This window comes from Penicillium atrosanguineum, assembly GCF_028827265.1.
Source record: "Penicillium atrosanguineum strain IBT 20685 chromosome Unknown utg000006l_segment0_segment0, whole genome shotgun sequence".
Taxonomy (NCBI): domain Eukaryota; kingdom Fungi; phylum Ascomycota; class Eurotiomycetes; order Eurotiales; family Aspergillaceae; genus Penicillium; species Penicillium atrosanguineum.
The window spans coordinates 1,588,231-1,602,777 of record NW_026623138.1 but is presented as its reverse complement, the minus strand read 5'-3'; the positions used below and the strand labels follow the sequence as shown (position 1 = coordinate 1,602,777).

Here is a 14,547-nt window from a genome sequence, read left to right as displayed (position 1 = left end):
ATACGCGGACGCGGGGGTGAAATTAGTATACCTGCCTCCTTACTCACTAGACTTAAATCCGACTGAGGAGTCTTTTGCTGAGTTAAAAAGCTTTATCAAACGAAACTGGTGTTACTATAAAGTAGATCCAGGTCAGGGATTTAATGTATTCCTCGCCTAGTGTATTTACAAGGTTGGTACAAAGACGGAGAGTGCTAGAGGTCATCTTCGGCACTCAGGCTTGAAGATAGAAATCTACGAAACTTGAACGCAATTTTTGGTGGTTATTGTACCTGAGAAACTGTTTATCCTCCACCACCGCCATAGCTACCACCGTTGCCCGCACTACTTCCTCCACTTAGCGCGGTGCGAACGTTCAGGATAACGATCAGAATAGTTGAGGTTAGCTTAGCTTCATCTACATAATTCTCGCGACTCACACTCTCAGTATCGCAGCAAAGGGTTTAACAGCTAACGTAAACAGCTTTTGATTGTTACTCTAAATGTTTGCACTGAGCCGAGTGGAGGAAGTGGCGGTGGGGATCGTGGCCAAGGCGATAGTTGATTGTTGACCTTGTGCCCGCCTTTCGCCCAGCACATAAAAATGCTGGCGATATAATTTTGTTAAACTTTGCTGGGGTTGCTTTGTTTGCGCAAGAGCCCTCAAAAATGAAACAAGTCCAATCGCAGAACTCAAAAAATAAAATAAAAATAAATCAGGGATATAATGACATAAATTCAATTTAAGCAGCTGAGAGCTGTATGTTCTAATACAGTAGAGTTCGAAAACAGATTACCCCTTAAGACACACACGCTTTGTTTCTTGGCCCGTACCCGAAACAACGCCAATGCGTATTAAAATAAGGCGTAAATAATCCTTTCGAACGCATTACGTATAATACCGTATTTTACACAAAACTCCCAATACACTTCTACCTCAGTGCCCCTCCATACCCTGACGTCTATCCTTTCAGCACCACAATCTGAGAACTGCTAGAATCTCTGTGCAATATGGCACCGAGGCTACCCCCGTCAAAGACAGACTTTATTACCGAAAAATATAAACCTCGAGAAAGGAGGAGAATTGTCATGTCCTGTAGCGAATGCCATCGGCGCAAGCAAAAAGTAGGGAGCCCAACGAAAGAGCTAAACAAGAAACCTACTAAAGATTGGATAGTGCGACCGCCAGTATCCATGTTGCAACTGCATCAAGCGAGAAGCGCAGGTATTCATACTTCTAAACGCAATACTGCTTTTGGTCTAATTGGCGACCGCAGGATCTTTGCCATTATGACGCTGGACCGAAGGGAGGCCAAGCCACGCGAAGCAGTTCCGGTCAGAATGGTTCCTCGGAAATCAGCTGTAGCACCAATATGGTGCATCTGTGCCCGCCTGCTAGACCGGGCCCTGAGTGGGCTAGAGAGCTTCAGGACAGGATCCGAGACTTTGGATATTCCAGCCATGGCAATCATAACTCCATGAGCCTCTTACGGACTGCAGAGCTATATGGCAGTCAGGATGCTAGCTTAGTTGAATTCCCTGCCACGAATCAGCCCCCTTTCCGAAACGATGCCGACCGTAAGTATAAAGAATTAGTCCGCCAGCTGCCTTCGCAGGCCTGCATCGACATCTTGGTCCAAACGTTTTTCTCCGGCATCAATTGGCAGTATGACCTGCTTGACGAGGAATCCTTTAGAGAACGCCTAGAGGCGTGGGGAATGATCTCATACTCTGACCTTCAAACGAGCTTCGGAAGATTGGCGCTAGAAACCCTTGTGTTTCCAGTACTACTATTTCAAGTCCTTGCACACGCCCTTCTCTTTCACCCTCCTCATGATAAAATGATCAATTCTCTCATGACCATGGCTGGTATGACCTTCCATGATCTTGGGGCTGAGTATAGCGATACAGGCGCTGAGTTACTCGCACTTCTGGGGAAAAAGAATATCAAAATCGCCATGGTACAAGCAGGTTTGCTGAGAGCCTCTTTTTTGAAAAGTAGCGGCAAAGTTGTTGAAGCCTGGCATACGCTTGGGACAACAATCCGCGATGCACAGGAAATCGGCCTACATACCGGGCGAATTATATCCGAGCAATCTCCAGTTGAGCCGAAGCGCGAGAGGCACAATGTCAGTCTCGTTGCTCACAAAACCTGGGTGGTCTTGCATATTTGGGACGTCCATATGGCTGTCGTTCTCGGTCGACCGATTGCCACCGATTTCCAGATAGACCGCTTCTCTCACACTATAGAGGACGACGAAAGACGGCGAGAATTATTCTCGCATTGGCAAACCGAGATTGATCTCCCTCGACCATTTGACATCATCCTCGCCGGCTATAATGTGGCCTATCGATATTTCAAGGACATTCACCAAATAGAACAAAACGGTACTAACTCCCAAGATTACCCCACGGTCGAACGTATTCACGCCACAATCAAGAACAATATACAATCTTTACCCTCTTGGTGCCGTCTAGGAAACCCAGATACGAAGTTTGATCAATTACACGGATGCCAATGGCTACCCGTTGCCCGAGAAGGACTGTCCTCGCTCATCCACCTTGTTCTTCTCGCACTTCATCGACCGTTCATATTCTCCGTTGCCAACAGTCGTACAGAAGCCGTCAAAGCTGGAATATCCATTCTTCATGCACAGGAAAGACTATTTCAACAGTCGGAGCCGCACCAGCGCAAGGTGTTTAATCCGGTCTACGCTTCTTTTGATGCGATTGTTCTCATTGCAGCACTCTGTCTCGTCTTTCCGAATGAGGATCACGAAAGACGAACAGAGTGTATCAATGTTGTTGAACGAGGGATACAAAGGCTAGACATCATTGGTCAATCCAATTCCATGGCAAAGGCAGCACATGGCGTCGTCTGCAGCTTGTACCTTCGCCTAAGACGTCGGCTCGGTATCTCGGAAACCGAGGACGCTAGGGCATTTTTCAGTAACTCAAAATGGATCTCTCCCAACATCGATACAGATTACTCTAATAGGGAACTGTCGGAATTTTCTTTTGATGCTGTTTTACCTCCGCGCCCAACCCATGACCTGTTCTTCGATCATATTTCAAGTACCCAAATCCCCCTCATGGACCCATCGGACGGTTTGCCCTTGGACCCGCTTACTGTGGACGTTACAGATAACTGGAACTTTGAAGGCACCTTCTCAGATGCTAGCTTCTGGGGCGTGATGAATGAGCTTAATCATTAAATGTACCTCTTGTCAATTGCATTCTATTTGATCTCCGCGAACCAGGCCGCGATATCCCCCACATTGCGATCAACACAATCCGGCTGGTCATAGTGCTGGAAGTGGGAAACCTCGTTGTTCCAGATCAACTTCTTCTGACTTGCGGGAATGGACTCGTAGTGGCGCTTAGCAGCCGCCGCATTCATACAGTTGTCGCCGTGGATCAGCAGCGCCGGCTTATTCAGCTTCGCAACGCCAGGAACGGTGGTATAGTCAAAGTGGTCCAAGTCGCTCATCACCGCGTATCGGTTCTCAAATCCCTTCAATGTCCACGGTCCATACCAGGACCAAACTACTGGTCCTGGAAGGCCGGCTAGTGACCCGGTATCAGGGTCAGCGGGCGTCGGATCAACCAGCGGTTGATACACCACTTCCCCGGTCTTGTCGTATAATTCACGGGCTTGTTTAGCTCGCTCAAGTCGTGCTTTGTACAGGGCTTCTCCCTGTTCGGGAGTGGGCATTTTCATCGTCGCGATATCCGCGCCGGGTGTCCATGCAACACACCCAGCGCAAATCATGTAGATATCGGTTTCATGGTCTCGATAGTATCCCGAGATCGAGGCCACGCCTGCAACCCGGTCATCGTAGGATGCCACATCTAGGGATTCAGGGCCGCCCTGGCAGATCCCGACTAAGAAGAGCCGGGCTGGGTTGACATCGCCGCGGGCCGATAGGTAGTCAAGTCCTGCGACCATGTCCTCGTTTTTCATTTTCGGATTTTCCAGTCGTCGGGGTTCGCCGGTGCTTTCACCCACAGTGCGGGGGTCGAAGATCAATGCGGCGTACCCTTCATCTGCGAGACGGGTTGCGTATTGCAGCGGCGCTTGTTCTTTCACAAAAGAATATGGACCAGTGATAACGATACCGGGTGGTTTCGTGACATTTGTGGGACGAAAAAAGACTGCACTGATAGTCTCCCCATGAGAGAGGTATTTGACCTTTTCAGTGGTGTATTGGCCGTGGGAAGGCATTTTGAATTCGATTCAATAAAAACTGGTTCTGAAGTATGATTGTAAAGACCTTGATGTTCTTAAGCGTCAAATTTGGCCGGTTTAAATAACCAAAGGTCATCGGCGTTATGCCACAGCAAAAGGCCCCTCCGATAGTTTACCGTAGGCCCTATGAAACTATGACGTATTGGATTCAATGGACAACACTACAAATTTCCAATCATATTAGCGTCTCTATCTCCGTTTTCAGACATACCTAATTATCGCCGATAAAAGCGGGTCAGATTGGAGGGTAACGCCGATAAACCAATCGAGAGTAAGTGAGCTGTGGGCCTCATGCAGAAGGTGACCCGCTCAGTTGAACGCTGATATCCAATCCCCAACTTTTGGCAATGTATCTATGGTTTGAATTCTGCCGCGTTGTTAATCTAGTTGCCTTCCTGGTCCAGCCTTCCAGCCTAATGTACTAGTATTTCCCGTTTCGAAGAATTCGTATGTAGGCTTCAAGACTATATTGTCCCCTTGTACCCTCGTCCAAACAGTTTCGGTCTTGTTGAAGCATTTGGTTTGATCACGCTGGGAGCGATCATTGACTGGCACGAAATCGCCGCGTCATCGACCCTGACCCTCTTGTTGCGGCTGACTTTCCATAAACAAAATTAATTAGGCGTTCAGGGCCAATACATTAAACGCCCTCTTGCCTGAACTCTATATGGTCAAAACACCGGCATCGATAACCCTGACCACGAAGCAGCCTAAGCGCACTAGGTTACGACTAATTCTCTAGCATAGATAGGGGAGGAATATAGTTAGACCGCGTTGCGTAGGGACTACTAAAGTATCTAGGAGTCAGAGCGTATTGCGAGCCGTTTTCCTATAGTTCGGGCGCGTTAGGCTAATAGATTAAGTCGTTATAATCTAAGCTCTATATGATCTCTATATACAACAGTCCTGAAAAGGTCCGTATTAGCTTCCCGGAGGTACCAGCTTTCGATCGATAACGGCAGCGAATAAAAATCGTAGTAGATAATAGAAGCTATAGGAAGAAAAAGCATATTTGCCTACCAAGGTTAGTTCTCTATATAGCCACTGCAGCCTTTTATTAGATATCAAAAGAGTATAAGCGAAGACTGCGTATAACGAGACGATACAATCAAGACGTATAGCAAGGGAATAGGATAGAGGGGATCTTACTAGATTATTAGTATTAGCCCTTTATTTGTTCTCATTGCACAGAAGATTCTATCAAATTACGGTATTATAACAATAACTTATCCATGATTACCGAGGAATACAATACAGTCTAACAGGGATAACTAAGGAATGGCTAAAATTAGACTAGTGTGTTTCAAGCTAGGGTTCGGGAATGAAAGTCTAAAAGTGTAGGGGTAAATCTGATTTCGAATACTACTGTAATCATTCATAATCTTTCATCACTCACTTTTTAACCCTTCCAATTCGACATTTACTCATTTAACCATTTTTAACACGAGGCTTCCGGATTTTACTTCGGCTTGACACGCTCCAGATCAAACCTGCCGTCGACTTTGCCTCCTAGCAGCTTCGATCTCGCTTTAATCTTGATTATCGCAAGATTGACAACACTGAAGCACAGCCCGAGTCCCGCAAGCCCGATACCAAGGTACCACGCTGACCTGTACCCTCTTAGCACCGACCCTGGGCCCGGATCACCCTTCGTGACCTGGATCTCGACCGTCCCCGCGAAGCCGAGCGCGATGGAGATGGAGTAGTTGACTACTGTGTTGACGAGACTCATACCGACACCCTGCTTCTCAAGCGGTACGGCGTTGGAGATGATAAGGCTTGCGGCAGGGAAGCTCATATCTGGGCATCGTGTTAGTGGATTGACCGCTGGATCATGTCTGAAGTTCGCACTTACCCATGCCAAACGGGATCACTAAGCTCATTACAAAACTTTGGCCCCAGTAGGTCTGGTTTGCCGGTGCAGTGGCAATGATGATGCTGCCGGCGGTGAAGGCGGTCATGGCGATTACCATGATCGTCGCAGGCTGCGCACGGCCAAGGAGGTAGGCAGTAGTGAGGGATGCCAGGGCGCCCGTTATTGCGGCGGGTGATAACCATGCTGTCGCGAGGAGGGGACTTGCGCCTCTTGTATGCTCAAAAAACTGAAAAACGTAGAAGATCCAGACACCTTCATATTGTCAGCCTTCCTGGGTCCGTCCCGTTAAGGTTTGATGGTCTCACCGAAACTGCCCCAACCGCACGCAATGCACACGAGCACCACCCCGACCTCTCCATTCAAGACGTCAAATGGTAGCAGTGGCGACCGAGCTACGCGAAACTCGACCCAGAAGAAGACAGGCACGAGGAGGACGCCGAGGATCAATAGAATGTAGACATACGGCTCGGACCACCCCACAACGCCGGCTTGGTTCCACGCAAAGCTGACAAGCACAAGCGCCGTAACCCCCAGTGCACCGCCCAGGGCATCCACGGCCTCGATAAACTTCAGCACCGAGAGCGACCTCCCACTCAGCACCCGCGGGTCCTCGGGGATCACGAGATACCCCAGCACAGCAATCGCAAGTAGCGTGATTCCCATTACCCAGAAAAGCCAAGGCCACCAGGTGATCGCGAACAAGCTCGCAAGTGCAGCGCCTACCACGCAGCCACCTGGCGCGACGGCGCCGAAAAGGGAGAAGACGAGGTTCTTGCGCGGCGACGGCGGGTATACGACGCCGAGGATGGCGAGCGCATTTGGCAGCATCAGCGACGGCCCGATGCCCGAGAGAACGCGCGCAAAGACGAAAAGCACGGAGCCGGAGTACACTGCGAGACCCGCGATGATGGACCACGCGCCGAACCATGCATAGCCCGCCAGCAGGACGCGCTTGTGGCCGTACAGGTCACCAAGCCTGCCGGATACGAGGATGAAGGTACCGACCGTCAGACTGTAGCCCGCGATCAGCCAGGCCTGGATGCCGCGGTTCGTGATGCCAAGACTGGCGCTGAGGACGGGCAGGATGGCGAGGACGGAGCCCACGCCGGCCTGCGTGAGGAACTGGGCAAGGCAGATTACGGCCACGAAGACGGACTCGCGTGCTGGGGATAGCGTCTGCACTGCAGGAGGCTGGGGTTGCTGGATTGACTGGCCCAAGGTGGCCAGGCTCTTTGCTGGTATAGAATCTTGGCCCATTATGTGGTAGTCTTCGTTGATGACGGCAGAGGCAATAGAGGCAGCAGAGGCATCAGGACCTGCATGGGGCCAATGCAGGCTCGCGCCCTCCTCAGATGTGTTGTTGCTCATGGCAGCTAGTTTAACATGATACGACACCTCACGGTCCACTCGAATAGAACAGACGGAGCAACGTACAACCAACCTTCAAAGCCATTGCCTCTTGATGTATGATCCGACATGTTGTAAGCTGTCTGAAGCCACACATGACTCATATGTCACCCGAGACCGGTTCGCATCTTCGGACGCCTAGAAGGGGGAAGTGACCTGCGACGAAATACGGAAAAACGACCACTAACTAGAGTCCCACTACACCTAGTGCGTATTACCCCTTTTAGATGTTTTGCCATTTACTCCTCTAAGCTCACCGCTCTGCTCTCACTCCAACCCACTTTATCACCTACTACTTCACCCACGTAGAGTAGTATCTTCGTCGTTAATTGAAGTAATTGAAGCTCATACCAAAGATGAAAACTCAACCATCGTAGGGCAAAGGGTTTAGAGAATTAGGGTTTTTAATGTCGCCGGTAGTAGATCAAATACCTTCCAGATCAACGTCTCGATTAAGTGTTAAGTAGACCAAAATAAGGCGCATGAAGAGCTAGTGGCCTGGCTAGGTTGAGACGCCCACTACGAAGAGGTCATATATTGGCAAGTACAAGAAGAGATAGCTAGCATAGGAGGATATGGTGGAAACAAGTGCGTGGAAGTGGGTTACTAGGTCGAAGAAAGGGCGGAATGAGAGGTCTTTTAAGTGAAAATGAGTGCTATTCTTGGATCAGGCAACTTTGGAGATTTTGGGGAACATACGATATCATTGAAGTTACGGATTTCACTTTATTAGGATATTAATCATGGTAGCTGAATTATGCTATTAACGTATAGTAACCATCGATAGCTACCAATAATCCCGCCTCCCTGCGGCCCCGCCAACCCTTACTTATGGGAGTTTGGCAATTCAATATGATATGTATACTTATTAGACTCCGATGCTCGGACTGCAAAATCAGACACGCCTCTGCGTACCGCGTCAAGGACAACTCGCTCGAGCCGATCACTCGCTCGTGCCCCCAGTGTTCTCATCAACCGGTTCGTACTCCTTCTCAGAGGTGTGGCTGGGCGATCTAATATTTACGGCCTTCTCTTCATCCGCAGGCGGGTGTGGCGTCTCGTCCGTGGGCGCAAACTTGGACCGCGCCCGGATTGCGGCGCCGTACTTATAAAAAACGAAAGGAATGGGCATCATCAGTATTCCCACGCCTCCGATTAGCGAGCCAGCCCCTCCCACACCGAGCGCGTCGAACATGTACTGTGTGAAGAGTGGGGACGCCGCGGCGCAGGCGGACCGCAGAACCGTGTTTGCTGCCACGGCGGATGCGGCGTACATCAGGTACGAGTCAATGATATAATTGATGAAGACGACGAAGATGAGCAGAATTGACGTTGCGAGGAAGGTGCCTGCCACAGTTGGCACGGCCCAATGGACTGAGTTGTATTCCGCCGTCCAAGCGAACCAAAATATTGTCACGGCGAACATAACCCCGCCAACCATCGCTCCAGGAAGGCGATCTTCTGGGACCGATTTGTGGTCGCTAGTGGACTTTTTCTGGTTTATTTGGCTATTGATGAACAGCACTAGGCCGCCTAGACACGCGCCGATGACTGTGCCGATCAGTGGCAGCTCACCGACGCCGGCGTTCCAGCCACGCTTCTGCTGGAAGACGATAGGGTAGATGCTGAAAAGCATATACAGCAGAGTATAGACGACGGCATAGTATATAGCGACGAAGAAGCTGATTGGGTCGAAGAGAAGTCTCCAAGGCCTTGTCAGGGCGACTTTGAAGATACCTCCCAGGGAGCGATCCGATGCCTCGACTGGAGCTTTTACGCTCGCCTTACCGGGTATTTTGCGTAGGCGGCGGGCTTTATTACGCAGGACCATCATGGGAAGGGTCTCCGGAAGAGTGATCAGCAGAAGCTCGGTGGCACCCGCCATCCAGAGGAGGACGTAGAAGGTCCAACGCCACGTCTCCTTGAGTTGGAGGAATCCACTGACCACGGGACCAAGCGCGGGTCCCACGAACGTCATTGTGGCAAACAAGATCATGGCGTTGCCTCGCTCGACGGGCCCCCATATATCTGCGAGGATGCCAGGTGCATTCGTCAGGGCAGCACTGACGGCCGTGCCAGTCAAGAAACGACCGACCAAGAGTCCGGCGAAATTAGGCGTAAAGGCGCAGAGGAAGCCAAAGGCAAGGTATAAGGTGAAGGAGATATAAAAGATCCAGCGACGGCCATAGAACTCGGATAAAGGCGCCCAGAAGAACGGACCAGCGCAGTAGCCTAGGAGGAAGAGGGTGGTGACGAGGCCAGCGGCTTCGACAGAAACGTGAAGGTCATCACTGACACCCTGGAAAGAGCCGGACGGGGCAGAAGATGAGAATGTGGCGTTCATGACGAGGGAGATGGCGATAGTGGTAATATAGCATTTGCGTCCATACGAGTAGTTCTTTGGGTTCTCGGGGTCGTTCGGTGCAAACTCGAGGTGGCCATCCTTGTCAAAGAAAAGCTCCTCGTCCGACTCTACGACGGACGTCGAGGTGGACTTTCTGAAGCTGCGTCTGACGAAGTCCATTGCTCTTGCTGTTTGTTGAAAGAGGTGACAGTCACATTCTCGACGAGGACTATAAAGGGGCTCGCTGCCGAAAGGTATACCTTGCTAAGTCACATCCATGACGATTGATCATCTGTAGGGTGATGACGTGGCACTGATGCAGATTTGAATCGAGTTTATAGCGACTATTTCTAATCGAAGTTTCCAATCCAACAGGTCTAAGATCGTATACATAAGCATTCCGGAAGACATATTACCGCATTTGGTAATTCTGCAATCCTCGGTCCGGGGCCGATGTGGGGCCGATTCCCAAATGCGGTAATTTCTGGGCTCAGTTCCGGAACACTCTATACAGCGCTGGACCCATCAGCTTCCCATTACCAACAATATTAATTCCGCTGCTGACGAAATCACAGCGTGTTCATAAAATCTGACCGTTTTACCTCATGACTATAAGGCTGGCTCATGCCGTCATGGCCTCTCTCATTTTTCCCTCAACTTTTCGAACCTTAACCAGAGCATCAGCATCATCCCGTCTCGCCAGTCTCACAATGGCATCTCCAATCGTCACAATGAGCTTCACCGAGGCGACCCAGAAGCGTCGCACTATCCGCGCCCTCGATTCAAAGACGACGGTTCCCGACAGCACCATAGTCAAGCTAGCCGAAGCCGCCATCCTCACCGTCCCATCTGCTTTTGACAACCAGTCGGCCCGGTTGACGGTTGTCTTCGGAGACGACCACAAGAAACTCTGGTCAATCACTGCAGATGCACTGCTGGCAAAGATTGGCGAGGAGCGCTGGAACGGGGGCACCAAGGACCGCATCGCCAACTTTGCCAACGCCTACGGAACTATCCTGTTCTGGGACGACCAATCATGCGCGACCGCGATGAAAGAGAACGCCCCGGACATCTATAAGGATAAGACAGACGATTGGGTGCAGCAGAGCAACGGCATGCACCAGTACTACCTGTGGACCGCCCTCGAGGCCCTGGGGCTGGGGGTCAACCTGCAGCACTACAACCCTCTCATCGATGCCCAGGTGCAGAAGACGTGGAGTGTCCCGTCGAACTGGAAGCTAAAAGCACAAATGGTCTTCGGCGTTCCAAAGGATGGTAGCGCGCCAGGAGAAAAGCCACAGAAGCTTCCCTTGGAGCAAAGGCTGCAGGTGTTTGGGGCAGTTGATCAAACGGTGCCTAACTAGTTGGGTCAGATTATTCAGGTGCTGCTGTCCAAATCGAAGCAAAACGCGATGTCCTAAACACCATATATTGCAGAAAAAGACAATACAAAGGAAAGCTTATCGAGATTTACATAGAAGTGAACGTGTAACAATCCTAGAAACCCTGAATCCCTTCAAAGTAGATCAAATAATGCTCACTGCATTCTTCTGCATTCCGTACCCCTGTCTCTCTACCCGTTCGGCATCAGGACCTCAGCCACCACATTTGCAATTGACTGCGTTGTCGTAGGGGTTCGTCAGAGTGCGAGCATCTTGACCATTCTCGGTGACCTGGTCTTTCTGCATTCGACATTGGATGCGCATCGTCTTCGCACCTACTCTATGGCCGCAAGGTCGGCTCGTTTGTGGTCATTTTCGTCAGGTTCCGGTTCAATTTGGCGGAAATGGCGAAGAAGATCAGCTCGGTTTATCATTCCGGCTACGTAGCAGGCCACCAACGGGTGAGATACGATTGCATCGTACCCAGTTGTGCTTCCAAGTCCGGTGCGGGCGATCCTGTCGAGCCTGGTTCTTCGTAGATTAGAGTATAGAGGGGCACTGCAACAAGACGCCTCTCAGTGTCTGAGACCCCAAGTCGCCACCATAGCGATATGATTCCATGTCATTGGTCTTGTATGGGAAATGCCGCAGGCCGATGCGCATTGGCCTTATTGGAATGAATCATTACAAATGGTAATCCAGATTATACTACCGAATATACTGAGGCCTAAAGGTATAAAGGTAAACTGATCATGCCTCGGTAGCTAGATCCATTAACCACTCCTGCAAAACATCAGAACAGGTAATAGTATTGGGATGAGTGGGGCCTTAAATCCGTCGTTGCTTGATCACGCTGGTTCTAAGCAAATAGATTGCTTCCACCCGACGACCTGTAGATTCTCAGGTCAAGGCAAGGTTTACCATGCTCGCCAGCGTGTGGGGAAAGTCCGCGCCGAACTTCGCCTTGTAAGCCTTCATAACCTGGACCTGGAGCTGTTCCGCCTCGTCCCACCGGCCCTGGTTGCAGAACGTAGACGCTAGATTTTTCATGATATTTAGCGTATCAGGATGCTTTTTGCCAAGCTTCGTCTTGCGAGACTTCAAGACTTGTATCCCGAGCTGCTCTGCCTCTTCCCATCGGCCTAGGCCCCAATGCGAGAACGCTAGGTTGGCCATACTCGTTAGCCTATCGGGAAGGTCCGCGCCAAGCTTCGTCTTGAGATTCTTCAAGACCTGGATAAAGAGCTGGTCCGCCTCTTCCGATTGGTCCTATTTCCAGTATGTCAACGCTAGACTGTTCATGTTCTTTAGCGTGTCAGGATGGTCTATGTCAAGCTTCGTCTTATAAGTAGTATACATCTGCTAATATCGTAGTACCGGTAAGTGTGTCTTTATCTTCGGTGTCACCAATCTTGATTCTCTGATCCCTCGGTATAAATGCCATTTCTTCTAGTTCCTCTATATTACAACATTCTAGCGTATACTGCGCCCCTCTGTAAAGTAGCGTAGCCCAATTTCGTGGTGAGCCTTGCGATTTCGGTCGATATAACACCGCTGACCTAATATGTGGAGGAAGTGATCGGTATCTCTCCTAATTTTCAAATTCAACGGCCGGAAATTCAGTATGTAGATTGCTTATAAATTGTTCCTTCCATTTCTCGGGATATTGAGATTGGCGTGTAACCATTGGTTCCAATAAGACTAGTCAGCTAACCACCCCAAAAGAAGCGAATTGCATCAAATAACCGGCTAACTAGAATTGGAACTTTGGCTGAGTAGCCAAGATATTTCACAATCTCATCCCAAGGCGCTAATGCAACCGCTAGACTGAGCGATGACAGCGCACGGTGCAGCAAATGACGCACTGATCAAGAGTTTAAGCCCCCCCTCGGGAACGAATCAAAGCGTGTAAAAAGTTCATCTTCTTTAAAAATTTGGGCGCAGTTCGCCACCAATCTCAGGGTCTATTTCCCGGCAGATCGGCAGGGTTGATATGCTCCCACGGACCAAAGCGGTACCGGTGAGTCCAGCGAGATGCTTGCAGCCCAGGGGTGGCTTGTAAGCCCAGAACATGCTTTAAGAAGTAGTGGAAACATAGCGCGAAAGATTTAGAGGTTAGCACTGTATCACGAAGTGCACGGACCCCAAGCCGAGGTAAAGGGTACTGAACTCGTGAACTATCCCTCTCTTACTCGCAAAGACAACGGTTACCCGGTTTTTCTGAAAAACATCTTGAGGATTCAAATCTCACCACAGGCTTGCTATCTTTCCACCGCGTTCATCCCACTGTGGAGCCTATGACGTCTTTAAAGTCGAAGAATGGCTAGTTCTAAAAAGTCCGGGAAGACCACTCATTCTCTTCTCAATTTGCCAATAAGACCTCATGTTCCTAGGATCATACCCAGCATCGGGACCCTTTAGAAAGTTTCCAGGCACAACATTGATTTCTCCCAGAGGTAGTAAGGCTCGCAGAGGACCTGCAGGCTACAGCTCTAGGGACGGGATATCCGGTAGACCTCGCCACCACTGGTGGGTGAACCTCCTATCCCTCGCATCATACTCCAAATGGAGGATGGGTGGGACCGGTAGGGCCGGGCCCCCCGTGCAGCCAAATGGAGACCGGGAGGGAGGGTCGCGGAACCGGCCGAGGTACCCGCCGTGGCGGCCTGATATGCCAAGACCCACTATGGGTTCCACTGAATACGGGGAAGCCGCCCCTCTTTGCTTCCATGCGCTACGTCTTGTGTCTAAAGCCAGCCATAGTGGTACTTAATATAGATTTGTCATTCCCTGAGTTACATCCATCGCTATGTTTACGTGAGACCCTCGCATGGAATATGACCGCCTACCGCTTAGAGACGGACGACCGAAAATCAAAGATGGTCCTTGGATTCTCACCCCGCTGAAATGTGAAAAATGGGCAGTTGAAGATCACTCCGTCGGCGAGCGAATAAATTGATCTAGTCTAGTGACAAAATCATCCTCTATGAATGACCATAAATAGGATGTACCGAAGAAAAGTGATTTACGATGAAGAACCATTCCTGCCGCCTCCATTGGTCCGACTGGGTGATACATGTCAGACAAAACCTTCAGATAGGATGACGGTGCCAGATGCATTCGAGCCGGTTCAGTCAGAAAAAGTATGAGTACATCATTCTGTCCGCAAATGATCTGTCAGTATTAAGCATATTAGATTTTAAAGCCCATGACTTTCTGAATCGTTGAACCGAGTAAATACACCGGAAGATTGGGAAAATACAAATAATGAAATGTAGACCGACATGCCATATGCTACATGGTTTGCTTT

At 50.0% G+C, this 14,547-nt stretch overlaps 6 protein-coding genes across 6 annotated transcripts; 2 read left to right on the top strand and 4 right to left on the bottom strand.

Moving 5' to 3' along the window:
* Positions 1–1,352: 1,352 nt before the first annotated feature.
* On the top strand, positions 1,353–3,194 carry N7443_007742 (fungal specific transcription factor domain-containing protein; the record flags this gene model as incomplete). Its single annotated transcript, XM_056887798.1, has 1 exon — positions 1,353–3,194. The coding sequence occupies one exon, from the start codon at positions 1,353–1,355 to the stop codon at positions 3,192–3,194; it is 1,842 nt and encodes a 613-aa protein (XP_056739489.1).
* Positions 3,195–3,217: 23 nt separating this feature from the next.
* Positions 3,218–4,204, bottom strand: N7443_007741 (alpha/beta hydrolase; the record flags this gene model as incomplete). The annotated part of the gene is made up of 1 exon (XM_056887797.1): positions 3,218–4,204. The coding sequence occupies one exon, from the start codon at positions 4,202–4,204 to the stop codon at positions 3,218–3,220; it is 987 nt and encodes a 328-aa protein (XP_056739488.1).
* A 1,483-nt stretch (positions 4,205–5,687) lies between these two features.
* N7443_007740 (MFS transporter) lies at positions 5,688–7,472 on the bottom strand (the record flags this gene model as incomplete). Its single annotated transcript, XM_056887796.1, has 3 exons — positions 5,688–6,028; positions 6,084–6,356; positions 6,410–7,472. The coding sequence occupies 3 exons, from the start codon at positions 7,470–7,472 to the stop codon at positions 5,688–5,690; spliced, it is 1,677 nt and encodes a 558-aa protein (XP_056739487.1).
* A 982-nt stretch (positions 7,473–8,454) lies between these two features.
* N7443_007739 (MFS transporter) lies at positions 8,455–10,035 on the bottom strand (the record flags this gene model as incomplete). The annotated part of the gene is made up of 1 exon (XM_056887795.1): positions 8,455–10,035. One exon carries the CDS (start codon positions 10,033–10,035, stop codon positions 8,455–8,457), a length of 1,581 nt encoding a protein of 526 aa, XP_056739486.1.
* Positions 10,036–10,565: 530 nt separating this feature from the next.
* N7443_007738 (uncharacterized protein) lies at positions 10,566–11,219 on the top strand (the record flags this gene model as incomplete). The annotated part of the gene is made up of 1 exon (XM_056887794.1): positions 10,566–11,219. One exon carries the CDS (start codon positions 10,566–10,568, stop codon positions 11,217–11,219), a length of 654 nt encoding a protein of 217 aa, XP_056739485.1.
* Positions 11,220–12,137: 918 nt separating this feature from the next.
* On the bottom strand, positions 12,138–12,681 carry N7443_007737 (uncharacterized protein; the record flags this gene model as incomplete). The annotated part of the gene is made up of 2 exons (XM_056887793.1): positions 12,138–12,506; positions 12,595–12,681. 2 exons carry the CDS (start codon positions 12,679–12,681, stop codon positions 12,138–12,140), a joined length of 456 nt encoding a protein of 151 aa, XP_056739484.1.
* Positions 12,682–14,547: the final 1,866 nt, after the last annotated feature.